The sequence below is a fragment of the Giraffa tippelskirchi genome, chromosome 4 (genome assembly GCF_054371585.1).
Source record: "Giraffa tippelskirchi isolate mGirTip1 chromosome 4, T2T-mGirTip1v1.2.pri, whole genome shotgun sequence".
Lineage (NCBI taxonomy): Eukaryota > Metazoa > Chordata > Mammalia > Artiodactyla > Giraffidae > Giraffa > Giraffa tippelskirchi.
In genome coordinates, this window is record NC_137278.1 from 31,505,472 (window position 1) to 31,530,980 (window position 25,509).

At 43.1% G+C, this 25,509-nt stretch overlaps 1 protein-coding gene and 2 long non-coding RNA genes across 23 annotated transcripts in view; 2 read left to right on the plus strand and 1 right to left on the minus strand.

Annotated features, from left to right (window-relative positions):
* The window catches only part of DTNB (dystrobrevin beta), a 233,685-nt gene that overhangs the window by 13,766 nt on the left and 194,410 nt on the right, over window positions 1-25,509 (minus strand). For 20 of the 21 annotated variants that reach the window (XR_014082711.1, XR_014082710.1, XM_081592758.1 and 17 more), the window contains one exon: window positions 23,411-23,507. Coding sequence is in view for 19 of the 21 variants with exons in the window: in XM_081592758.1 (XP_081448884.1) it covers window positions 23,411-23,507 (97 nt within the window). In the remaining 2 variants the exon portion in view is untranslated. Of the gene's footprint in view, window positions 1-18,237; window positions 18,259-23,410; window positions 23,508-25,509 lie in introns of all 21 variants that reach the window. The other variant, XM_081592747.1, reaches the window with a different exon arrangement.
* Window positions 607-3,931, plus strand: LOC145546291 (uncharacterized). Its single transcript, XR_014082723.1, has 2 exons — window positions 607-1,979; window positions 2,080-3,931. It is a non-coding gene; the product is annotated as an uncharacterized LOC145546291 (long non-coding RNA).
* LOC145546292 (uncharacterized) lies at window positions 3,978-23,697 on the plus strand. Its single transcript, XR_014082724.1, has 2 exons — window positions 3,978-5,292; window positions 23,332-23,697. It is a non-coding gene; the product is annotated as an uncharacterized LOC145546292 (long non-coding RNA).

Genomic DNA, 25,509 nt, shown 5'->3' on the forward strand with positions numbered 1-25,509 from the left:
AAGAGGGTTAAGAATCTCTGAAGTTGGGACTTCCTTGGCGGTCCAGTGGTTATCACTTTACCTTCCAATGCAGGGAATGTGGGTTCCCTGGTTGGGGAACTAAGATTCCACATGCCACAGGGCAACTAAACCTGCATGCTGCAAATACTAAACCCAAGCTCTAGAGTCTGTGCTCCGCACTAAGAGAAGCCTGCACACCACAACTAGAGAAAAACTTGTGCATCACAACCCAGCTCAGCCAGGGGAAAAAAAAAATTTCTGAAGGGACTGACTTCAGAGTTTGCCTGAAACGCCCAGACTAAGTGCTCAGCTCAGAAAGTGAGAACTCAAGAGGGAAACGAAGGCCCTCAAGTAATTTTTCCCCTTAAGTATGTGGCCTGTGAAATTCAAATTGACTTCACCGTATGAAGGGCCAACCCAGCATTTAGCATGTGGCAAGGACTCAATAAACCTCACTTGGGGAGACTGGAGCCAGCATCACTGCCTGAGGACTGAATGTCAGAGCCCTAAGATCAGAGATGAACAAATAGGTTGCTTTTTAAGAACACGAAGCTGAACCTCTGCAAACAGTTTAATAGGAAAATTATGATGGGGAATGAGGTAAGAGGAATGGACGGGGTAGACAGCCACATGCCGCTAAAACTCTAGGATCAGGAAATGAATCCTACTGCCCACCATCAGCTTGAAAATAATCAGCCCCCCTTCCTGGGATCACTGCCCAGGACATGCCTTCTGAGGAAGATAGAAACCAGACTCCTGATGTTGTCTTTGTTCAGAGCAGTGGAAAGAGAAAGCTCTTCTCAGACCCCTGGGAAGGCACAATTTTCTCCATGGATCTCAAGCTTCAGTCCCTGGCTTTAGGATCATGCTGGATTAAAACACAGCTAGGATAGAGCTGTCAGGAACCCTCTGTGGATTCTGGGTCCAGCAGAACAATGCCGGTTTGGCATCCTTGTGGGCCAGTACATCCCCAAGGCCCCAGGAGAGGCACAAGTCACAGGCAGCCCATACGCAGGGACTTCAGCCAGGCCCGAGGCGGGGGATCAGGAAGAGGGTTGATTTGGGATGAGGTACATGTCAGTGCAACGGAGGTCAACTGACTCTGCTCCTGCACAGTTTCGAGAACAATAATCTATTGAAATGTTGAAACCACAGCCCCCTCTCCTGCCTTCAGGCCTCTATACTTGCTGTTCTCTCTGCCAGGAGCACTGCCCCTCTCCATGTGTCTGACCAGCTCCCACTGGCTTTCCGGCTGACTGCTTCACTGTCACCTCCCTCGGACCCCTGTACAGCATTAATCTCACCTCTCAAATTTATCTTCCTTACCATTGTGCTTACCACATGTAAAGGCTTAATAAATATTTGTTAAATGACAAGGAGGTGTATCAAGTTTCTGACCCCTTTCCTTCTGTAATGGAAAGCGGGAATGGAGCCAGAGCGGGCAATGAGCTCCAGGGAGGACTAAATCTCTCGCCATCAATAAAGCTTTATGGGAAATGCTTTAACTAGGTAACTGACTGTGATGGGCAGACCCCTGAGGGGGCCTCCAGTGACACCCTCCCTCCCTGCAGTCACCGTCTGATGTAACTGCCTCCCCTTGAACATGGGCTGGCCGTAGTGGCTGCCTCTAATTGAAGCAGGCCAATGAGATATCATTTCTGAGACCGGTTGATGCAAGACATGACTTCTGTCTTGTCCACACGTGCTCTCTCTTCCTCTCACCCCTGCTCACGCTGAGGAAGCCAGCTGCTATCTTGTGAACTGCCCCGTGGAGAGGCTCCCCTGGCAAGTAGCTGAGGGTGGCCTCCAGCCATCAGGCCGGTGTTGAACTGTGACCCTCAATCCTACAGCCCACAAGGGGTCCTGCCAACGATGTGATTTGCTGAGCCCTGAGGTGCCTGCAACCTTGTGAGAAACCCTGAACCTCTGCTTGTGAGAACCCAGCTAAACAGCGCCTGGACCCCTGATCCACAGAAGCTGTGAGTTAAGTTTGTTCTTCTAAGTCATTAACTTTCAGTGTATGTGCAGCCATAGATAACTTATGTGCTAAGCTTGATTTTTTCCTTTATACATTATTAGATCAGCTGCATCTGAAGAGCATTTGACGGAGAGGGAGTAAGAGGGAAAATCTGGGGATGCGACCAGGCCCACAGGCCCTCATGAGATGCCAAAGACCCTGGAACGAGGACAGTGGATGAGAAGAGTGGTGAGGATAGGATACCGGTTCAAGAAAACTTCTTCCTGATCTGAGAATGTGCCTAAATCCCTCAGCATATGAGCCTGTCCTGAGGCTGAAAGTTTTGACCTCTTTACTTTGTCAGTGACAATGGGACCTGGAGACAATTCTCGGCTGCGAATCCACTAACTTGTAGAGGAGGGGCCGCCACAGGCACCAAGATGGAATCTGACTCTCGCCCCGGGTGAACGCCAAGGAGGCGCTGAAGCTTGGTGGGAAGGGAATGGCTTTGGAGTCTGGAGACTTGGGCTCTTCTATCGATTGTACAGCACACACATTTTAATGTTTCTGGGGTTCAGTCTTCTGATCTGCAAACTGAGTAGCTTCACTGGTGACCTGTGAAGCATTTTTCAGATGTAAAATTCGATGATGCTATGACCTTCACCAAGTTTACCTCATCTCAGAAATGCCGAGTCACCAAGGCTTTGCCTCGGCTACAACCACCCTGTGAAGGCTCGTCCTTTGGGGGTGCATGGCAGCCACCTCAGGGTCACAGAGGCTGTTCTGCTTCTCCTTTTTCTTTCTCATGAGCAGAGTCCACACCAGAGATGCCACCCTTCAGGCCTCCTGCACGCAAAGCCGGTGGGGAGGTGCAGGGAACAGGCTGCTGGGGGCAGAGGAGGGGCTGTCTCAAGGAGACAGTTCAAAACAAGGTCCTTCTAACTCCATAAGTAGAGTAGAGCGTCTGGAGCACATGCAGCTGGAGGCAGAGTCACAGGGCTCACAGCAGCGCTCCAGCTCGCTGACAGCACCTGCAGCCCAGGTAGAGACGGCTCCTTCTCTGCCCTCCTGACAGGTTTGTGCCAGACAGACACACTGAAGTCAGTGCAGACGGGAGCACTGCAGTGAGTGACAGCGCCTTGTCTCAAAGGCCCAGTGGGGTCCCAAGAGGCAGGCCCTCCCCACGGAGACTGCTGAGTGCTCCCTCCACACAGAACAAACAGATCTAGAAGCAGTGGCATGATTGGGGGCTGGGGGCAGCACCACTGTTGGAACCTAGAGATTACGGGGAACCTGACACTCTCATGGAAATCAGCGAAGGTGGAGGGACTACTCAGATATCTCTTAGGGGACGGGTATAAGCTGTCCAACGAGGGTCCAAAACTGCTGCATGCCTCTGGGTTTCAGCTGCTGGGAGAGCGGAGGTCAGCCTAGGGAGGCTTCATGACACGCTTCCCGGTTTTAAGGTTTCCTGAGGCAAGGACAGTGGGACCTTGTTGAAATACAACCTATTACAAAGGCCTGAACACAGCACAGGCCAGTCACGTGTCCAACCAATAACTAAATACAAGAAATGCCCTGTAACTCAGGTTCTCTGAGTACAGAGGTCCCTTGTAGTTGAGAACAATTCTCTTGGAAAGACAGAGCTGGAGAAATGTTACAATCGGAGAGGCTCTCTCCTCTGCTGGCCCTTTGCTTCTTCTCAATCAGCAAAGACTCTGAGACCCTGAGAAAGCTACACATTGTGTTCCAAGAAAAGAGCTCGGAAGTTACGCACATCATGTCAGAGGGTTCATGATCCCAGGAAACTAGGCTCTGTTTCAGTTCAGCATTTATCTATATCTGAGGAGATAGATGCCTTGAGAGGTCACAAGGTCACAAATAAATTAGTAACAAGGTTAAGACGGATACCTGGGTTGTCATCTTTTTTTTTTTTAAGAAGTTTTATTTATTAAAAAAAATTTTTTGGCTACACCCTGTGACATGTGGAATCTTAGTTTCCTGACTAGGGATTGAACCCACGAGCCCGCACCCCCCGCACTGGAAGGTAGAGTCTCTCCTGGACCGCCGGTGAAATCCTGTCTGGGTGTTCTAATTGTCCTACACTGCAGGGAGACTCCTAAGCACACTGGGATCCCAGCACCAAGTTTCTGAGGTCAGACGGAACATGCATCAGATGAGACGTCCCACTGCCGAGGCCATGCAACAGAAATTAATTTCCACCACGACCAAGAAATGTGAGAAAAGAGAATATGGTGATTCTGACTTAGTCTTCTGTTTGAGTGCAAATCTAATAGTGGAGCCAAAACAGGTGCAGAGAATGCCAGAGAAGGTGACTTGAGGACACTGTGAGTGAGACAGGGACGCACGCTGTGGCAGAGAGCGGGGCCGCACAGGGGTGAAGCTCTCTTTGCAGCAGGAAAATGATGTGTGTGCTGTCCTGGCCATGCTCGGCTGTCTCCGGCAGGGTGCCTGGCACACAGTAGGGGCTCCATAAATACTATTTCCTTCCCTTCTTTTTCCTGATGGAACAGGTATGCGTTTGTTTTTTTTTAATCTTCCTGATACACGTTATCATCAGGTAATCAAACCCAGGGAGGCTCATGGCAAAAAGCCTGATCTTGAGAGTTCATGCCCTCGCCAGAGCAACTATTAACAGCATCCCCTCCACACACACGCCCAGTGACAATTCTGAGCTAAGCGGTTATCATGGTAACAGAAGGAGACACTTGAGTCTCCATTTTTCTCTCTCTGACTCATGGACACCTGCCAGGTAGCAGATGGCCTGTGTGGACAATTACCTTCATTTTGCTGCAGTGTATTCAAAATAAACAAACTGGCCTCTTTGCTGCCGATTTTCAGAGGCCCACTCAGAAAAACAACAACAACGACAACAACAAAACCCCAAGGAAACAACATTGGGAGAAAAGAACTACAAGCCTGAAATTTAGATGAGGCAACCATGAACATACAGAGAACTGGGATGTGTAGAGAATGGACTTTGTATGTTTTTTTCTTTAACAAAAAGTTAAAACCAAAGAAACAAAAACAACCCAAGACTATTTTGAGCTGGTGCTAATGGTGGCTCTGCTGGGAACATGCAGCTGTCTCATCGAATGTGGAAGTCAAAGGAGAGGGATTATCTAATGCTGCACTGTCTGTCCTGCTGCAAGATTTGAAAATAATTGCCTAATATGACAAGAGCTACTTCGGGGAGTCAGGCCCAGGGATGGAGGTGAGCATACAGGAGAACAGGTTTGAGGAGAGAAGAAAGACAGTCATGTGGCAGTGAGCAAGGCAAAGGCCACAGTTCCTCTGGGGTGAGCTAGAAACAGGTAAGGAACATGCCTGGAAACCTTCCTCCCTCCCCAAAGTGTCTACCTCTGAGTGTAAGGGCGGTGCAGCTTTTAAGGATGAACTTGGCTTCTAAACTCCTGAGAGAAGGGCCAGAGAGTTTGATGATGTGTCTCTTCTCTCAACACCATTAGTACACATTTATGGTGTGTGTCTGCTGGAAGGACGGGGCCACCAAAACACCTGTCCTGAGGTCCCTCCGCAGAGGGCAGACACCTGTCTGTTCCCACTTCACTTCAGGAAACTCGGGGCTTACCCGTGACCTGTCACCCACTGTGGGGTTGACTTCTTTGGATGGGAAACAGCAATGGCAGGACTGGTAGCTTCTGTGATCATGCTGCTGGCAACAGGGAGAAGGTTATGGTTCTCAGTTTTCATGACTCTACCCCTATTCAAGACGAACTAAATTACATAGAAGACAAAGTTTACCCAAGGCTGAAAAGGGTGGGGGCAAGGTGTCTAGGTATCTTTCTGGGTGGAAGGAGGAAAGCATATTAAGTTCCCGAGACTGTCTAAGAAGAGCAACCTCTTAAAACTCACCATAAACCCAAAGATCAAAAGAGAGTTGAAATTTAAACTTTTCGATAGGGAAGCTCATAAATTCCAAGACTAGAATTACCCTCTTTCTGTTTGTTTCTCCTAGTTTGCCCAGGTCTATTTGAAAACGGTGTCCCATTAGTTCTCATCATGGGATTTCAAAGCTAGTTCTCAGCAAAATGATCCAGGACCCCACTGAGGGAAAAATCCTTATAAAATGAATACCAAACACTGAATTGTGTATTAGAAACCAAAAGACGACAGGATTCCAGGAGAGAAGAGTCCTTAATTCAGACATGAATTCAATGATGGGTCAGGCAGCCAGAACCTATCAAAGATATTTTAAAGTTCAGTGAGTCAAATTTAAATGATGCTTCTGGGTAAGTAAGTAAAACTTGTATGATGAGGTGGGGTACCTGATCCAGCACTGCCACTCTTTGTTGAGTCCCTGTTCTATATAATAAGGTGGTTACAATCCACACTTAGCAGTCAGGTGGACCTAGTTTGGATTCCAGCTCTGCCCCTGACTAGCTGTGTGACCTTGGGCAACTTACTTAACCTCTCTGGGCTAAGATTCTTCACGTGTAAAGTGGAGATTAAGTGTATCTTCACAGGTTAGTGAGGATGTATATAAGATGCTTCACATGCTGGCTCATGGGGTACAACCTGCCACGATTCCATTTCAACAGGTGCAAAGTAATGGTATAAAGGGGCAAGGTCTCCACTGTCCGCAGGTTCACAGCCTCCTAGGCAATTTGGCATGTAAGCTGCTGGCTTACAAAGGAGGATGAAATAGCAGAGGTACAAAGGAAAAGGAACATAGAGGCAAGAGGGTTTAACTCTGACCTACCAGGACAGGGTAATGTTTCACAGGCGAGGTGGCATCTGAGAATGTCTTGGCTGGTATAATTTCAATAGGCAGAAGCGGCTTGGGAAGAGCAATCCAGGTGAGGAAAGGGCACAGAAGCTCCCCGAGTGAGGAGGCTGGGTGTGGGGGTGGGTAGGGAGCATGTGGGGACACCAGCATGCAGGGACCACAGAAGATACGTGGTGGGAAAGACAAGTGTGGGCCACAATCATGTAGAACCTTAAATAAATGGTCATCAAGTTTATTTACTAGGCCATGGATGGGCAAACTACAGCCCATGGCCAAGTCCAGCTCGCCACCTGCTTTTATAGTCTGTGAGCTAAGAATGGTTTTCACATTTTTAAGTGGTTTTATTTTAAATGGTTATATAAGTCCTTACATAATGCCTTTGATTTGGTTCACAAAGCCTAAAATGTTTACTACCTAACTCTTTAAGAAAAAGCTTGGTGCCCCTGCTGTGAGCAATGGCAGATGGAGTCTGTGAAGGCTTCCGAGGAGGAACCGGTGTGGTCAGTCTGGTCGGATTTAGGAGTCTGACTCGGAGGCAAAGTGAAAGTCGGATTGAGAAGCAGCAGACAAGGAGATCAGGTGACAGATGATGGAGGCTGGAATGAAGAATGGTGACAGGAACTGGGGCAGAGGGACATAAGCAAGCTTTTGGAGAAAAATTTGACTAAACTTTGGCAACTGAGTAGGGAGAGCAGGGGACTGGAAGAGAGCATGCATGTGGGGATTGCTGGCAATGACATTAACAGAAGCAGAGCATGTGGACAAAGGGGTGATTTGTGGGGAAAGGTGACTAGAAATCTTTCACCATCCATCCCATATCTAAACCTCAGAATAAGGGATGCTGAGAATGCTGCAAAGGCTCAGACTGGTATCAGAAAGAAAGGTTTGTGGATCCTAGTTCACCTACCAGGGATGTAATCTGTGCCCCCTGCAGTGGAAGCACGGAGCCCTAACCACTGGACAGCCAGGGAGGTCCCAAGCAGTGCTTTTTCACTGGGGATAACTGTACCTGCTAGGAACCTGCTGGAGGTGGGGTTGGGGGTGGGGGTACATCACCAGGATTTAGTAGGTGGAGATCAAGGATGCTGCTAGACATTCTATAATATACAGAACACTCCTCACCCCCCCCCACTAGACACACACACACACACACACACACACACACACACACACACACACACACACAAGTAATCTGGCCCCAAACGTCCATAGTGCTGAGGATGAAAATGTGGTTGAGGGTGAGTAGCATTATGTGGTCCTAAAGAGAGTGGCCTGTCCAGGGCCTCTCTTCCCAAATGGTGAGCTGCTATGGAAGGAAGGGGGGCCACCACTAGTTTCAGATCAGGTTAGAAACTTCAAGGGGCCAAGAATAAACTCTGAGACTCTTCTGCACGTTTGGGAGCTGTCTGGGGGCAGCTATAGGCCTGAGGGTCTCCTAGATTCTCACTTGGTTTCCTGAGATCTGAGCTGGTTAAATATAGGAGCTGAAATTTGAAATATGAAATCAGTGGATAAACATTGAATAGTATATATAAGTTAATATGAATATATAGTAATAAAAGCATGAAAGGATTTATGGTTAGCCAGCTTTGTAGAGCAATAATGAGTTGGCATGGGTTCTTATTAAAGGTACCACTTTAATGGCTGAGTAATATTCCATTGTATACATATACCACATCTTCTTTACCCATTCTTCTGTCAATGGACATTTATTTTGCTTCCATGTCTTGGTTATTGTAAACAGTGCTGCAGTGAACATTGGGGTGCATTTATCCTTTCGGATCATGTTTTTCTCTGGATATATGCCCAGGAGTGGGATTGCAGGGTCATACAGTAATTCTATTTTTAGCTTTTTAAGGAACCTCCATACTGTTCTCCATAGTGGTTGAATTAAAGGTACCACTTTAGCTGCAGGTAACTGTCTTTCTGCACTGTCTCTAATTTTATAAAGAATGCTTCTATATTTCTTTCTTCTCCTTTTTTTTAAAGCATTGGGCAATCTATACTGCAGCGCCAAATGGGACTAATTCTACTTGCCAAATTATGATTAGCAACAAATGGAGAAAAGTGCAAAGGAGTCTCTCATACTCTTTATAATATGATTCTTTGGCTGAAATTAAGCAGATGTTCATTTCAGTTAAGGACGCTAAGCCAGCAAGCTCCCTACCTTGGCACTGCTGTTAATTTGGAACATTAGAACCAGTCCGAGGTCAGCTATAAAACCTTAGAGATTGGTATGGCATCAGGATTCATGGAAACACTGACAGATGTTCTCCAAGTGGAGGGTCACGGATCCAATCGCATGCCAAGTGAGGATGCCGAGTGAGGTCTCACAGAAATAGAGCGTAGGGAACCCTTTTTTTCTGTGGGAGGCATCCCAGAATCCCAGAGCTAAGCCAAAAGAGAGGGATCATGGAAGAAGCTGATGTTGTTTTCTTAGGATGCTTTCCTTTGTCTAGAGAAGTGGAAGGGAGAAGGTTGGCATGATAAACCCTGGGGAAGGAGTTGGTTAGAGGGCCCAGGAAATGAATTGAAGGTCAGAGGGTTTCAAAGTCACAAAAGGAAACATCAGTCAAATGAATCCAAGAGGATTTCTGTAGACCCTTCTTGGTTCATAGCCTTTCCCCAAATACACCGATTGGTATCAGTGATGAAAGGATCAAAGAATTGTGGACTGGAAATCTATAGATGAGAAAATTGAGGTTTGTAAAGGTGAGATAGAAAAGACATGAGGTTTTGTAACGATCTATTCACATGCAACTCTGTAAGGTAAACTCCTTATTTAACTCCTTCCTTTGTTGAGGTGACACCAGTGGGGTGGGGTTGAGCAGGTTGGACAAGAAGACAAAAGTCCATCTTTCAGAGCTGTCTACACTCTGCCATGCTGAAATTTTCCTTTACAAATTTGCTTCCTTATTGTCAAATCCTTGTCTTAATTGCCTTACTAACTTTCTCCTTGAAACTTTCTCGTTTTTCATGAGAACCCACAATCCTACCTCCTCTTTATTCTTTTTGTCTACAATGGGTTTTGCCGTGTTTATGGGTTCAACTCTAATTTTATGTTGCTAGCCCTGTTTCTCCACTAAATTTCCAGCAGCCTAACCTCAAATATCTAATAGACCAAACGAAAAGCTTGACTCTCTGCCTACTTTTTGTAGCTCAGTATGTTCACCATCAGATCCAAGTCCCTTTCCTGTATTCCACATCATCTCCCCAGTTCCATTTTTTCTAAGTCAGTTTCCCAGGCTCCTGGGTTCAAAACCTAGAAGTCACCTTCTTTTCTGTTGATGAGACCCAGACTGTAGTATTCTGGGGGGAGATATTATGTCCTAGGCTACTGGAGGGTGAACTTCTCCAGCTTGGTGTGTAGAAGCCTTTTCCAGAGGCCCTGGTGTATATTTTTCATATATTGTATGCATTCTGATCACGAGAACAAAAGACATAAATATAGCAAAGGAGGAAAATAAACCAAGTAGGTAAGGCAACCTTTCAGCTTGTGATTGATGCTAGTGATGAAAAATATTAGGGGTGCTGCAAAAAGCCAAAGCTATTCCCTTATATTTTCAGGCTATAAGCTCTCTCTGTTTAAGGAGTTTTGGGGAAATGAAATGTAAGTACCTATTTTTCAATATTGCTATGACATTTTCTTTTGGAGAAAAAAAAAACAAACCCCAACAAGCTACCAGGTGCCTATAGTAAGTACAGGAGCCAAGACTGGTGAATGTGACCATGTTTGAAGACTTTCATGAGGCCATCTATGGGCAGATAAGAGTCGATGTACAAAGAGTGGGACTGGGATCCAGGCTAAAGGTTTGGGGCATAGTCACAGAGTACAGCACATTGGTCTTTGTTTACCAAAATCCATTAGTGCATCTGGTCAACTTGGAAGGGAGGGCAGCAATGGTGCCTAAGGCTCTGGTTATCACTGACCTGGCTTGTGTTTCTGAATACAGGGCATCATGCCAACCATGAAATAATGTTCATACTATTTGAGGGTGGTATTTGCGTAGGATTTTTCTTTTGATCCTCCAAAAGGCCAAGCTCACCCACTGCTCAATGAACATATGTAATAAGACATTGCTTGAAGATTAAATAAATAAATGGCAATCCTTTGCCTGTCAGGAAGCAGAAGACTAGGGCTTCTGTTGCAAAATATGGTGGGGCCAAGGAGTTCCAGAAAATTTTTAAGAGGCATGTGAATCACTTTCCAATGAAACTGTGTTCAAAGATGAAGTGAATCAAGAGGGAAACTGACCCATGAACACATCAAGGGGTTCACCAGTAATCTCTTTAATGGACAATGAGGAGGGTTTTATTTGTTGTTGTTTAGTCTTTTTTTGGTAAGTACTTTCTCTTTAACTTACAAAGTTAACATTCATGAGGTTTGTCCAGGCAGAATCACAGGTCAACCATGGCTGTATTTGGTGAAGTCATGGTCAGAGAACGGGGCTTCTGAGAGCCAGCCCACACCATGCTTTCTCTGGTTTAGTCATGATGGGGTGTTTGTCTGGTTCCGGAAATCAGAAAGGGCCTGGGGCAAGATCCACTTGATACCCCAATTGGCTGAAGTAAAGAGATGTCAAGTGTGGGCATGTTCTCTTAGTGAAATCCCTAAGATCCTCTAATTACAAAATTTTCAGAGTACCACCTATATAACTCTCTGGATCACTACTCTACAAATTGGGATCAAGGTCACCCCTGTCCCCTATCCTTATGCATTATTGTTTATAGTCTTTAACTCTGATGCTGATCTGTATATAAAAAGTAATGGTCTTCTAATAGAAGGAAATGGAGAAATGTTTAAAGGAATACATGCTTCATGAGTAAAGTGAACCCTTGCCTTGGTAGCTCATTTTATCTGGCATTAGCAATGCAGCAGTGAAATTTTATGGAACACTAAGTCTCTGAGAAAAATGGACTCTTAAGGTGTCCCTAGAATAAATCTGTACACTGAAATCCCTCCAGAGTAGACTGGGAGACTGTTTGACCTTGAGGGAGTAGTCCACAGTTCAAGGCCATCATTAAAGCAGGGTCTTCACCAATCTGCTGTTACTTTAGTGTACCCCTCTGTACCACACTTCTGGTTATGGGCATTGGTTTCTTACTAAGCAATGCTCAAAGTGTTTTCAATGGATACAAACAACTACAGGTACCCTGCATTTTATAGATTCAGTTCAGTTCAGTCACTCGGTCGTGTCCGACTCTTTGCGACTCTATGAATCGTAGCACGCCAGACCTCCCTGTCCATCATCAACTCCTTCAGTCCACCCAAACTCATGTCCATCGAGTCGGTGATGCCATCCAGCCATCTCATCCTCTGTCTTCCCCTTCTCCTCCTGCCCTCAATCTTTCCCAGCATCAGGGTCTTTTCAAATGAGTCAGCTCTTCACATCAGGTGGCCAAAGTATTGTAGTTTCGGCTTCAACATCAGTCCTTCCAATGAACACCCAGGACTGATCTCCTTTAGGATGGACTGGTTGGATCTCCTTGCAGTCCAAGGGACTCTCAAGAGTCTTCTCCAACACTACAGTTCAAAAGCATCAATTCTTCGGCTCTCAGCTTTCTTTAGAGTCCAACTCTCACATCCATACATGACCACTGGAAAAACCATAGCCTTGACTAGACGGACCTTTGTTGGCAAAGTAATGTCTCTGCTTTTTAATATGCTATCTAGGTTGGTCATAACTTTCCTTCCAAGGAGTAAGCGTCTTTTAATTTCATGGCTGCAGTCACAATCTGCAGTGATTTTGGAGCCCCCAAAAATAAAGTTTGACACTGTTTCCACTGTTTCCCCATCTATTTCCCATGAAGTGATGGGACCAGATGCCATGATCTTAGTTTTATGGAATGTTGAGCTTTAAGCCAACTTTTTCACTCTCCTCTTTCACTTTCATCAAGAGGCTTTTTAGTTCTTCTTCACTTTCTGCCATAAGGGTGGTGTCATCTGCATATCTGAGGTTATTGATATTTCTCCCGGCAATCTTGATTCCAGCTTGTGCTTCCTCCAGCCCAGCATTTCTCATGATGTACTATGCATATAAGTTAAATAAGCACGGTGACAATAGACAGCCTTGATGTACTCCTTTTCCTATTTGGAACCAGTCTGTTGTTCCATGTCCAGTTCTAACTGTTGCTTCCTGACCTGCATACAGGTTTCTCAAGAGGCAGGTCAGGTGGTCTGGTATTCCCATCTCTTTCAGAATTTTCCAGTTTGTTGTGATCCACACAGTCAAAGGCTTTGGCATAGTCAATAAAGCAGAAGTAGATGTTTTTCTGGAACTCTCTTGCTTTTTCGATGATCCAGCAGATGTTGGCAATTTGATCTCTGGTTCCTCTGCCTTTTCTAAAACCAGCTTGAACATCTGGAAGTTCACGGTTCACGTATTGCTGAAGCCTGGCTTGGAGAATTTTGAGCATTACTTTACTAGCGTGTGAGATGCGTGCAATTGTGTGGTAGTTTGAGCATTCTTTGGCATTGCCTTTCTTTGATTATTTGTGCTTAAAAAAGAGAGGATGGTCTTACTCCACATAATCTATCTGTTCTTTAGAGAGAAATAGTAAGAGAGCTAATAAAAATCTAGTATATTGGCTTGTTCTTCCTATTCTTTTGGTAATGCTGAAAATTGTTTTTCTGATTTTTTTATAAAGGACATTTCTGAACCATCATTTAGTCTCTTGGATAGAGATCTACCTATTATATGGAAGTACCTTGAGCAAAATTACTGCTATAGGTACTTGAACCAGTTATGTCCCTTACAAAAAACCTATAAATTTGCACAGTTTTTAAGTCAATACCTTATACATTTGGTTAATACAAGCTTTCATTCAGCAACTATTTATTGAGTATCTGCCATGTGGCAGGCGCTGGGCTAGTGGCTAGGGGATGCAGTAGTGAAAAAGGCAGACGAGGTCCTTTAATTATGGTCTGACGATTATCATGGGCCTGATTAACCCTGACTAAACCGATATAATCTAATTCCTGGGTCTGTTAAACTGTAGAGTATATCATGGGTCGAACAGTCACTCAGTGAAGTCTTATCTGAAACAGCCAGGCAGTTCTACCCTTAATTACAAACCTAGGATCTGAGAAAAAAGAAGGGGGAGGAGAAAGGAAGGGGAAGAGGAAAGACAGAAGAATTATCAGCTGAGGTACTAATGTCACAAAAGTACTGGAAAAATGGCGGAGGCTGAAGGTAGAACCGCAGCCCTAAAATCACAGTTAAGGTCAGTTATCATTCATTTCCTTCAAATTCCCCAAAAGCCAAAGTAATCCCTGAAAGGGAAGAAGGCAAATAGTATAAAAAGTTCTCTGTAATGATTTACAGAGCCAGTGTGGGGAAGGATGTCTATTAAATCCTTCATTTAAAAAATCTTATAATTATTTTACAATCCATACGGGTAATGCATTTTGATAGAGAAGAAATTAAACTCTACCAGTCTGAACCAGGGAGGAAGAAAGGGTGATGACTTAGTTCTCTGGTAAATACCTTTTGGTGCTTCGATCAGTAATGATACAGATTAAAGCAGATGTCTGAGTTCTAAAGCTGTATGGTTTTCCCAGCTGTACATGTTACACATGTTGGTGAACTAGGCAAAGCCAGTCCATTCAAATTTGCCCCTCACTGAGAAGGCAATGGCAAACCACTCCAGTACTCTTGCCTGGAAAATCCCATGGACAGAGGCTGCCGTCTATGGGGTCGCACAGAGTTGGACATGACTGAAGCGACTTAGCAGCAGCAGCAGCAGCTAAGTCTTAGGTGGGTCCAGTTTAAACCTGTGATGCAGACAGGGGAAATTTCTACCTGTATCCACAGAGCACGATGTCTTACCTCACATCACAGTGGGGAAGGATGAGGGAAAAACAATTTGTACCAATTCATGCTCTGGACAGTCCCCTGGGACAGTGAGGCTACAATGTGAGCTCAGGACCTCAATGACTGAGAACGCCCAACACACGTACACAAGTGGCTTGTTCATGGAAGGCTCCAGAGATCTGGGTCTAGCTTCTCATTTTGCCAGCCTCAAGCAGAGTATGATCTCACACACGATCAAAGGTCACTGGAATGAACATGTTGTTATTTAATCCCCTGTCTGCTCAAGGTCAGCTTTAAATTGACCTGAGAAGTAATATGCCAGAAGTGATCATTTCTGATTCTTGGACTACACAGTAATCCGTAAACTTTTTAAAAAATGAAGTGTCTCTTGGAAGCCCTTACTGCTTCCATTAAAATAAATATCCACAATGTTTGTCCTCCTCTGAAAGGTGTTTTCAGTAAGGTATGGGGTGTTCTTGATCACATATTTTGCTGGGCTCAGGAGATGCCAGTCTGGGTGGACGGTTGGAGGAAGTTCCCAGCAAATGGTTTCAGCTGTAAAGCACATCTCTGGGGCATTTTCAGCACCCGCTTTTCTAATTCTTCTAAACAAATTGGAGGATCATCAGTTCAGTTCAATTCAGTCGCTCAGTTGTGTCTAACTCTTTGAGACCCCATGGACTGCACCACACTAGGCCTCCCTGTCCATCACGAACTCCCGGAGTTTACTCAAACTCATGTCCATTGAGTTGGTGATACCATCCAAACATCTCATCCTCTGTTGTCCCCTTCTCCTCCTGTCTTCAATCTTTTCCAGCATCAGCGTCTTTTTCAATGAGTCAGTTCTTCCCATCAGGTGGCCAAAATATTGGAGTTTCAGCTTTAGCATCGGTCCTTTCAATGAATATTCAGGACTGATTTCCTTTAGGATGGACTGGTTGAATCTCCTTGCTGTCTAAGGGACTCTCAAGAGTCTTCTCTATCACCACAGTTCAAAAGCATCAATTCTTTGGTGCTCAGCTTTCTTTAGAGTCCAACTCTCACATGACTACTGGAAAGACCATAGCTTTGACTAGATGGACCTTTGTTGGCAAAGTAATGCCTCTCCTTTTTAATATGCTGCCTAGGTTGGTCATAACTTTTCTTCCAAGGAGTAAGCGTCTTTTAATTTCATGGCTGCGGTCACCATCTGCAGTGATTTTGGATCCCCCCCCCTCAAATAAAGTCTGTCACTGTTTCCATTGTTTCCCCACCTATTTGCCATGAAGTGATGGGACCGGATGCCATGATCTTAGTTTTCTGAATGTTGAGCTTTAAGCCAACTTTTTCACTCTCCTCTTTCACTTTCATCAAGAGGCTTTTTAGTTCTTCTTCATTTTCTGCTATAAGGGTGGTGTCATCTGCATATCTGAGGTTATTGATATTTCTCCCGGCAATCTTGATTCCAGCTTGTGCTTCCTCCAGCCCAGCATTTCTCATGATGTACTCTGCATATAAGTTAAATAAGCACGGTGACAATATACAGCCTTGACGTACTCCTTTCCTGATTTGGAACCAGTCTGTGGTTCCATGTCCAGTTCTAACTGTTGCTTCCTGACATCCATACAGATTTCTCAGGAGGCAGGTCAGGAGGTCTGGTATTCCCAACTCTTTAAGGATTTTCCAGTTTGTTGTGATCCACATAGTCAAAGGCTTTGGCATAGTCAATAAAGCAGAAATAGATGTTTTTTTGGAACTCTCTTGCTTTTTCGATGATCCAGCAGATGTTGGCAATTTCATCTCTGCTTCCTCTGCCTTTTCTAAAACCAGCTTGAACATCTGGAAGTTCACGGTTCACGTATTGTTGAAGCCTGGCTTCGAGAATTTTGAGCATTACTTTACTAGTGTGTGAGATGAGTACAACTGTGCAGTAGTTTGAGCATTCTTTGGCATTGCCTTTCTTCGGGATTGGAATGAAAACTGACCTTTTCCAGTCCTGGGGCCACTGCTGAGTTTTCCAAATTTGCTGGCATATTGAGTGCAGCACTTTCACAGCATCATCTTTTAGGATTTGAAATAGCTCAATTGGAATTTCATCACCTCCACTAGCTTTGTTCATAGTGATGCTTCCTAAGGCCCACTTGACTTCACATTCCAGGATGTCTGGCTGTAGGTGAGTGATCATACCATTGTGATTATCTTGGTCATGAAGATCTTTTTTGTGTAGTTCTTCTGTGTGTTCTTGCCACCTCTTCTTAATATCTTCAGTTTCTGTTAGGTCCATACCATTTCTGTCTTTTAATGTTCTCATCTTTGCATGAAATGTTCCCTTGGTATCTCTAATTTTCTTAAAGAGATCTCTAGTCTTCCCATTCTATTGTTTGTTATTGGAGGATCATACTTCCCTGAAGTTAAGTGTGGTCATATGTCTTGCTTTGACCAATGGAACAGAGTGGAAGGGATATGTGTCACTTCTTGGGAAAAGCATTTAACGGCTGGGCTTGACCTTCTATCCTGATCATCTCCTGCTTTGCCCATGTGAATGTTCCCAGTGATACAAAGTGCCATAAGATGAAAGTAATACATGATGTGTGAGTGAGGAAAAGACAAAACCAAATAAAGCAAAGACAAAAACAAGATTTTGTTACATTAAAGCCATTGAGATGTATGGGCTTGTTGCCTACTCTGACTTCATCTCTGTCTTCTTTCCCTCTTTCTTACAGTCTCCTTTTCTCTTTTCTTGCCTCCTCCCCTCATTACCCACCTCTTCCATCCTTTCCCTATGATTCCATTGCTTTCTTAACTGGAAATAATAGTAAATATAATGTTTTATACTCCTGTTTTAATTTAAAATATGGATAAATTTGCTTTCTGAATAAGAAATGAGGACATGTGAATAAGAAATGAGTACACTGAATGACATATTTCACTTTTTTTTTTTTTTAAAGCCTTGAGGTTAAATTAAAAATCAGCTTTAGCTTGTATAAAAAAAAGTATGCTTTGAAAACCTTACTACATTATATAAACATATGGTGTTACCATTGTTGATAGACCCTCAGTTGATTCCAGTGTGGGTTAGTGGCTATCAGGAAAAATAAAAACAAACATAAACCTTCCCTAAATACCAAGCAGCTCAGAATCCCGCTGGAGTAATTCTGAACAGGAAATCACTTACAGCATGATCAACCACTTAGCTTTCATTGGTAACTTTGTTAAGAAGGCTGCTGGAGCTGGAATACCGAGAAGACTATTCAAGACTAAAGAAATCTAAAGTTATCAAAGGAACTTCGATGCACATCTTCATGCACAGTCATTCACAACATAGTATTTAGCCCCAAGGTCACCCCCACCATCCTGAAGTTTTTTCAAGCAATAAAAGTCACCCTAATCATGAAGCGGCAGAGAACATAAGTGCAGGAAATGCAATTGTAGCCTGCCTAATCATGCATATTTAAATAAACACAATAGATGTGTACTCTGAAGACAAATTCAACAAGCTCTGGTTTCAAATAAGAACATGCTCTATTAGGTAAACATGACAAGGGCTTTTAGGCCATTTTACAACACCAGGGAGAGAACTGATGAGGGTTTTACACAAGACAAACTCTGCAGAAATGATCTGGATGCAGGGAGGAGAGGAGAAAGTATGCAACAGTTATATGAGGAAAAGAAGAACATGCAAAGGAAGCAAGAGGTGGAGAATTCTGAAGTCGACTTACTGCCTGTTTTTGCTCTTCCTCCTAGAGGTAGTGAAGATGAAAAAAACGGTAGAGGGAAAAAAGGAGAGAAATTAATGCCCATCACCACAAACATCTGGAAAAAAGTGACAGAACAGGGCAAACCAGGTCAGACCCATGGGTTCAGAGACCCAAGAGCCTGACCACCATCAAAGCATCATCAGGTGGACAGTGCAAATGGCAAGTTTTTGCCACATCCAGTTCTTTAAATGCTAACTTCTAGAGTTAGAAGGAAAGAACCTCATAAAGCCTCTAGTCCAACTTCCCCTTTTATACACAAAAAAGACCTGACTTGCCCAAGGTTACATCACTATTTGGGGTAAACTGAAAGAAGCAGCTCAACCACGACTCAAAAGCTCAATGATCATTCTGTTTCACATTTACAATATTTACATGTGTTTAGGTACATTTCTCTATGCCAGTGGTTCTCAAAGTGCAGAACACAGACCAGACCAAGCAGCAGCAGCATCACCTGGAAACTTGTCAGAGATGCATGCTTTGCCCCATATCCCCCTAAACCAATAGAATCAAAATCTTTGGGGGTGAGGGCAGCACTGTTTCATGAGCCTTTCAGCGGATTCTGAATCCTGCTAGTTTGAGAACTAGTGCTCTTAAGAACTTCCACACTAGAGATTCCATCTGACCACAGATTCTTTTATTTAGTCTCCTCTCTTCCACGTGTGGAGCTTTTGGTCAGTGTGGTCGTTCTCAAGGATGCACATGCATCCCCTTCCCTTCCCCCTCTAAACTGGAAACTGCTTCAAGGTCCTAAGAGGGTTTTCAAAGAGAGTTCTTGACCTTGCTGTCTCATTAGTCCAACACAGGTTCGTTTACTCCTCCCTATGCATAAAGCACTAGAAACATGAAGGTAAGGTATGGTCTCTGTCTCTCAGAGCCTTACAATGATGGTGCTCAGAGAAGGCCCTTCCTAACCCTTAGCTCTCAGAAGGCAGCTATAGACACTGAAGAACGAAGCACAGCAAGGAGGAGATAAACACTTCTGAGTTCTTCTCTCTTCAGTATTGTGCTTCTACGTTACTGTCTTTTAATGGGTCTCTTCGCTTCCTTTTTCTGTGCCTCATCATGGGTAACTGTGGTCATGACACCTCTGCTCTTTGCCCAAATACACAAACCTAAAGGCTGTTGCAATGGTTCCATTTCAATTGGATCCATCCGTGCAGACTGTCTTTACTAAACATGTGTGTAGGAAGTCTTGGGAATAGATGAGTGATTCTCAGTCTGCAGATCTGGGAGCAATGGTGAGAATGATTTCAATAAAGACAAGGAATTAAAAATTATAAAAGGGAGAGGAATAGTAAGAATCTGGGGAGAGTCATTTTATTCCTGCCAGGGAGAGACATGTACTGGAAATTAAATGGGCACCAAAAATCTCTTGAGGAAACTCCAGTTCAGCACCAGAAGATATTCTTCATTATCAAAGTCCCAGCTGCTGGATGCCTGGCCAAACCTAGAACCACAAGCACCCAGGCAAAGAGGGGCCTGAGTGTTAGCTGAGTTCGCCTGAAGAAGTTAGCATCTTCCAGCTTTTGCATCTGGTATGCATGGCTCCAGTTAGAAGGGGTTAGAGTTTTACAGTTGGGGAACGACCTCCCTGCCTAATCAGGCTTCCCTGTGAGGCAGCACACTTTTCTCCCATTCATCCGGCAAGGCAAACAGCCACAGAAGAGTTCAAAAAGTGTTTTTTCTGCTGGCATTAAATGTTGAAATGGAAATTGGTAGGGGAGGGACAGGGCAATCCTGACAGTCAGAATTGCATTTGAGATCAAAAGACCAGTATATGTCTTAGAACTGTTTCTAAGACACCTTATTCTCATGGCTTTCTCCAGGTTGGGTATTGAAGACAACATCACCCTGGTTCAACAGAATAGGGAAGTTCAGACAGCAAAGTTTCATGTTTGCACATTTGTGACTCTTCTCTATAGAATCCAACGACATAAAATCGTGATCATATGCAGCAGTTGCATGTCAGGTTAGGATGGGGTGAGTGGACAGGGCAGTGTTTCTAGGACTCAGAGAGCCCCATGTGCTTTGGGATTGGCAGAGACTTTGGTGAAGTGTTACTTAGGATGTTACTGTTTAATCCAAATTCACCAAAGTTAATCAGATAAAGGTTCTGTCAACATAATAAACAGGTCAGATATAAAGTCTTAGAACCTTTTTGTTATCAATTAGTTGGGGTCAGTAAAGATTGACTGATGACAAGTTAATTTAAAGGGGGGTAATAATGCCTTAATTATAAAGAACAAATCTAGGATTGCTCAAATTACCTGAAAATATGGGAGACCCATCCACGTGGGGGATATCTGGCTTAGTGGCCAGAGTAATGCCACAGCCATTGTAGTCATTGTCATCTATATTTTAAAAATTCATATTCCAAATCTCATTTGCAAATGAGATTAAAATTTAAAACTATAGAACTCATTTGGTAAATGTATTTCAAAAGCAATACTGGAAAAATCGAAAAAGAGGCAGAAAAATATTGGGAACATGATTTAGAAACAAACACCAACATACAACTATTTCTGGATCAAATGGAAGTTTGAGGTAGAGGTTATCCATATATACTCATTCATCAGGGGAAAAAATGTAAAGAAAAGATACATTCTGAAATGGGTACTTGAGTGTCAGTCTGTATTGTGTCATTTGGAAAAAAACAACAATAAGGAGGTGCCTGATACTCCCTGGTGAAAGGGACTGAGTCTTAGTCACCATTATATACCACATAGCTAAACAGGACTCTTAGGAACTCAGTACATTTCTGCTAAATAAATGATTTTTACCCTGCCTTATCCCGCCTCCCTCAGATTTACGATTTTTGCTGAATGAATTAATAAATAATGGTGACACTTCACATGTACGCTTCTCCAAATTATCAATTTTCAGATAAATAGACACAGTATATAGTATTTCCCTGGAGCAGTAAAATGAAAGAATTCCCTGTGAAATAGAAATTTACTGTGTGGTATATTTTAATTCATGAGTATCCCAGATACTCATGTGGCTCAATTGTCCATTTGACTAACTACTTACAGCTGTTTTATGAGGGCACTAAATGCTAGCGGACTGAACATCAATGAAAGCAAGACAGTCCTTTGAAATTAAAATTAGAATTCTGAAGGGTACTTTTACTATTTGTTGGTAAATGTAGTTTTCATAGTAGGAAAACATCTTTGAGATTTTAATAGAAGTCAATGATTCCTATGTATAACCTTTTAGGAGTGCATATAATACACAAATTAAGATCATGCTGTAACCCTTTTAGGAAGCTGGACACAAGGTCTGAGATTTTCAACTGTGAATTTTATTGATGGATTAAAAAAGATGACATTCCTGGTTTATGCTTTCAAATCCTTTCTCCTTTTTTAAATGACCACAGCCTGTCAGGTGGATAATGATAAGGCATTTAAGAACCTGTGAGGGGATCCTACAAAACAGAGCAGTGAGGTCCTGCTTATCTTACTGAAATTGTAATTAAAAGACAACTGCTGGAAATAGAAAGAAACAGAGGGTTTGGGAACAGAGTTGCAAGTATCAGGGGTACACAGTAAGGTCAGGGTAATGCACATGGGACCAGGCCCAGAAACTCTGAGGAACAGGGAGGCCCATCAGCTGAGGAGGCCCACCAGCTGACGGGAAAGCTCACTGTGATACTTAGGGGAAATGCATTCTGACTTCCCTTCAGTTTGCATAAACATTTTTGCCTTTTACAAAAATCACCCTGGGGTACCTTCCCATTTATGTTCTGGGTAACATCTCAGAACATTTTTCTGAAAGGGAGGTGAATCCCCTATAACCTTCTGTCCTTTGGGTGGACTAACCCAACAACTGTAGAGCTTTCACAGCCCCATACAGCTCCAGATGTTGCACTGGCCCAATGTGTTCAAGTTCGCCCCTGCTCTCTTGACTGGGTGACTGGGTTGCTTAGCTGGGTACTTGACAGCTCTTTGAGGGATCTGGGCCAGGTTTTAGGCATAAGGTTTTCTTTAAACAAGACCCACTCAGACAAACTATTTCTCAGGAGAAATCCTGCTAACAGGGTTAATGTAGAAACATGTCTCCAAATACCCTAATACGCAGGACCAAAGCTAGAAAAAACTCAGCTCAAGACTAAAAGAAATGATTGTCTCGAGCAAGCCAAAAGTCAGTTCAAAACACAAACACTCCACTTATCCAAACTGCTAACTCCACGAGCTTTACTATTAAAGGACAGGCTGATGATAAAGAAAAGTCTTCCAGCTGACCTGTTCCTGGATTTCCCCTCCAAGTCCAGACCCCTGTCACTCCAGGCCTGAATGATTTCACTAGCCTCCTATTATCTTTTAGTTTCTCCTCTTCCTGATCTGTTGTGTACATTTTCCTAAACTGTTGTTTTCAAAACCTTTAATGACTTCACCTTATCACAGGATTAAATCCACCTCCTTAGCCTGGCTTCTGAGGTACTTCACACTGGGATTTCCATTCTGGCTTCTAACTCTGTGACATACCATGAACTACAATGGTTTCACAGTATAGACAGAAAGACAGTAGGAATTTATAGCATAAATAAATGTACCCTGGTATTGCTGCTAGGACTGGTAAATATTTCCACTCAGTGCCAGGCAAGCTGTCCAGGTGAGGACATTTAAATGCCAAGCATGCCTTTGCTCTAGGGTATGGGGGCTGTAATGTATTTTTCAATAAAAAGTAGTCAGGACTGAAATTACTCTATATTTTTTCAAGCCCCAATATACCGAACTTAGAGCTATCTGCTATTTTATTGCTCCTAATAGAGCAAAATTATCAATTCGAGTTGGTTTGATTAGGTTGGTTTGCCTCTATCATACTTATTAAAATAGCACACAATATTTGGTAAGTATTCAGGTACATTATTTGAAGCTTTGTCTTAAAAGAAACTTTACATAATTGAGAAATAGTCATTTATATATAGCTAATATCCTATTTATAAACATTCTTATTTATTCATAAAAGCACATCACTCTGGTTCTGGTTACTAATTTTTTGTAATTGGGCTTTAAATAGTTAACCCTGTAGCCTCATCCTGTTCTGACATCACAGGGAAGGCAGAAGCTGAGCTGGGGGTGAAGATGGACAAGAAGAGCTGAGGTGGGAGGAGAAGACCGGCCGCTGCTCTTACCTTCAGTAGCTTCATCAGCCCTTCCAGCTGGACCATCAGCTCCCGCCTGCTCTCCTGCAATGCTGACATCCTCTGCTCCAGTTCATCTTTCCTCTGCCTGTCAGAAAGGAAAAGCTCATGAGAAATGAAGAGATGAAGCTCTGATACTGGACATATAAAATGGTGATAGTATCTGTTTTGCCCACTTTACTGCTATGAGAACAGTATGTAAAAATGCCTTGGAAAGTATACATTGCTATAGAGCAAAAAAGTATCGTTAATATTATTAAAGTCATTTTTTAAAATTCTTCAGGAAGTCAAATACCTCATTTACACAAATTGGTTCAAATTTAAATTAACAATGGAGAAAAATGTGTGAAAACTGCTCAGATAAGACGGGATTTAGCCGTCAGTGCTCCCAGAACCACCCATCAGGCTCAGAAAGTGTGATAGACTTGAGGATGACTCTGTCTCAGAGAACCTGGTTTCCGAGGACAGATTTCATGCCATCAAGTCTAGGTTAATCTGTCCAAACCCAAACTTAAGACTTTCCTTCCTAAATGGTTCTCTTTCTCAATTTCCCCATCTCTCCTACTTTTTCTTTTAAACTTTTATAGCTGAAAAACTCGATCCTTTCTGATACTTTCCTGTTCATTTCCTAGATTCAATCAGTCACCCAATTCAGATGATTCCTGAATATTACGTGTGTCTATCTTTCTATTCCTGCTTCTCTGACTTTATCCAAGTATGCTTCACCTCACACATGGGATGGTCTCCTAGCTTGACTAATCTTGATTTCATCTACGATGACTGGGAAAAAGCACTGGGGATATAAATCAAGAGATTGAGGCCCACTATTTTACTCACTATGCAACCTTGGACAAGTCACTTAACCTGTCTGAGTCTCAATTTTCTCTTCTCTAAAATGGAACTAATAACAAATTACTAACAGTAATATTTTAAAAAGCTTTTTTGATGTGGATCATTTTTAAAGTTTTTATTGAATTTGTTGTAATATTGCTTCTGTTCTATGTTTTGATTTTTGGGTGGCGAGGCATGTGGGATCTTATCTCCCCAACCAGGGATTGTACTCACACTCCCTGCATTAGAAGGTCTTAACCACTGGACCACCAGGGAAGTCCCAACAACAGCAGTATCTTGAAGATCAAGTAAGATGATGGACATGAAAGCATTCTGTGGCCTTTACAATGCTACTCAGAGGAAAGCTGTACTCCTTTCATCATCCCATGTAATAATCTAAACAGTAGAATTTCTAGCATCACTGACTCTGCCCTGCATAGTCTAGACTCCTGTTGTCCAATGTGGTAGCCAATGGCCACACATGACTACTCAGCACTAGTCTGAATTGAGATGCACTGTAAGTGTAACTTACACACTGGATTTAAAAACTTAGTGTGAATGAAAGTAAAATATCACAATAATTTTTAATGTTGATTAAAAGTTGAAAAGATAATATTTTAGATTAGGCAGGTTAAATAAAAGAAGTTTTAATGACACCTATTTCCTTTTAGTTTTTCAACATGGTTGTTAGAAACATTTTAGTACACAGATGGCTCACATTATATTTCTATCAGAGAGAATGCTGCTACAAACTCTATCTACATTCGATCCTCAGTTCCTTACTTCCCTTTCTCTTCTGTGTCTGGATCTCCAGCCATGGTTCACTTTTTCCTAAGTAGAGGGCATCACTTTACGACTCAGTATTCCCCTGCTCTCTTCCAAATACTATTTACTCCTTAGTGTCCATCCTAAACGTCACTCTTTTCAGGAAGCTATTCCTGATTATTTCAGTGGGTATCAGATCCTGCTCATTTAATCACTATAGCAACCGGTGCTTCTCTGGGGCACTTAATTTATTTTACCTTGTACTGCTGTCATTCACACCATGACGCAAAATCTTTGAGGTCAGGGGATGAGCCTTACTCATCTTTGCATATACTGAATGATTAAGAGAATATCACGCATCCAGTGTGGACTCAATTAACATCGTGAACTTAATGAAATCATTATTTGAAGCTCTCGAAGGATTTCCAATGACCTATCACTTAAGGCTCTCAGAATCTGGTCTCAATTATCCAACTAATTTTATCTCCCATCAC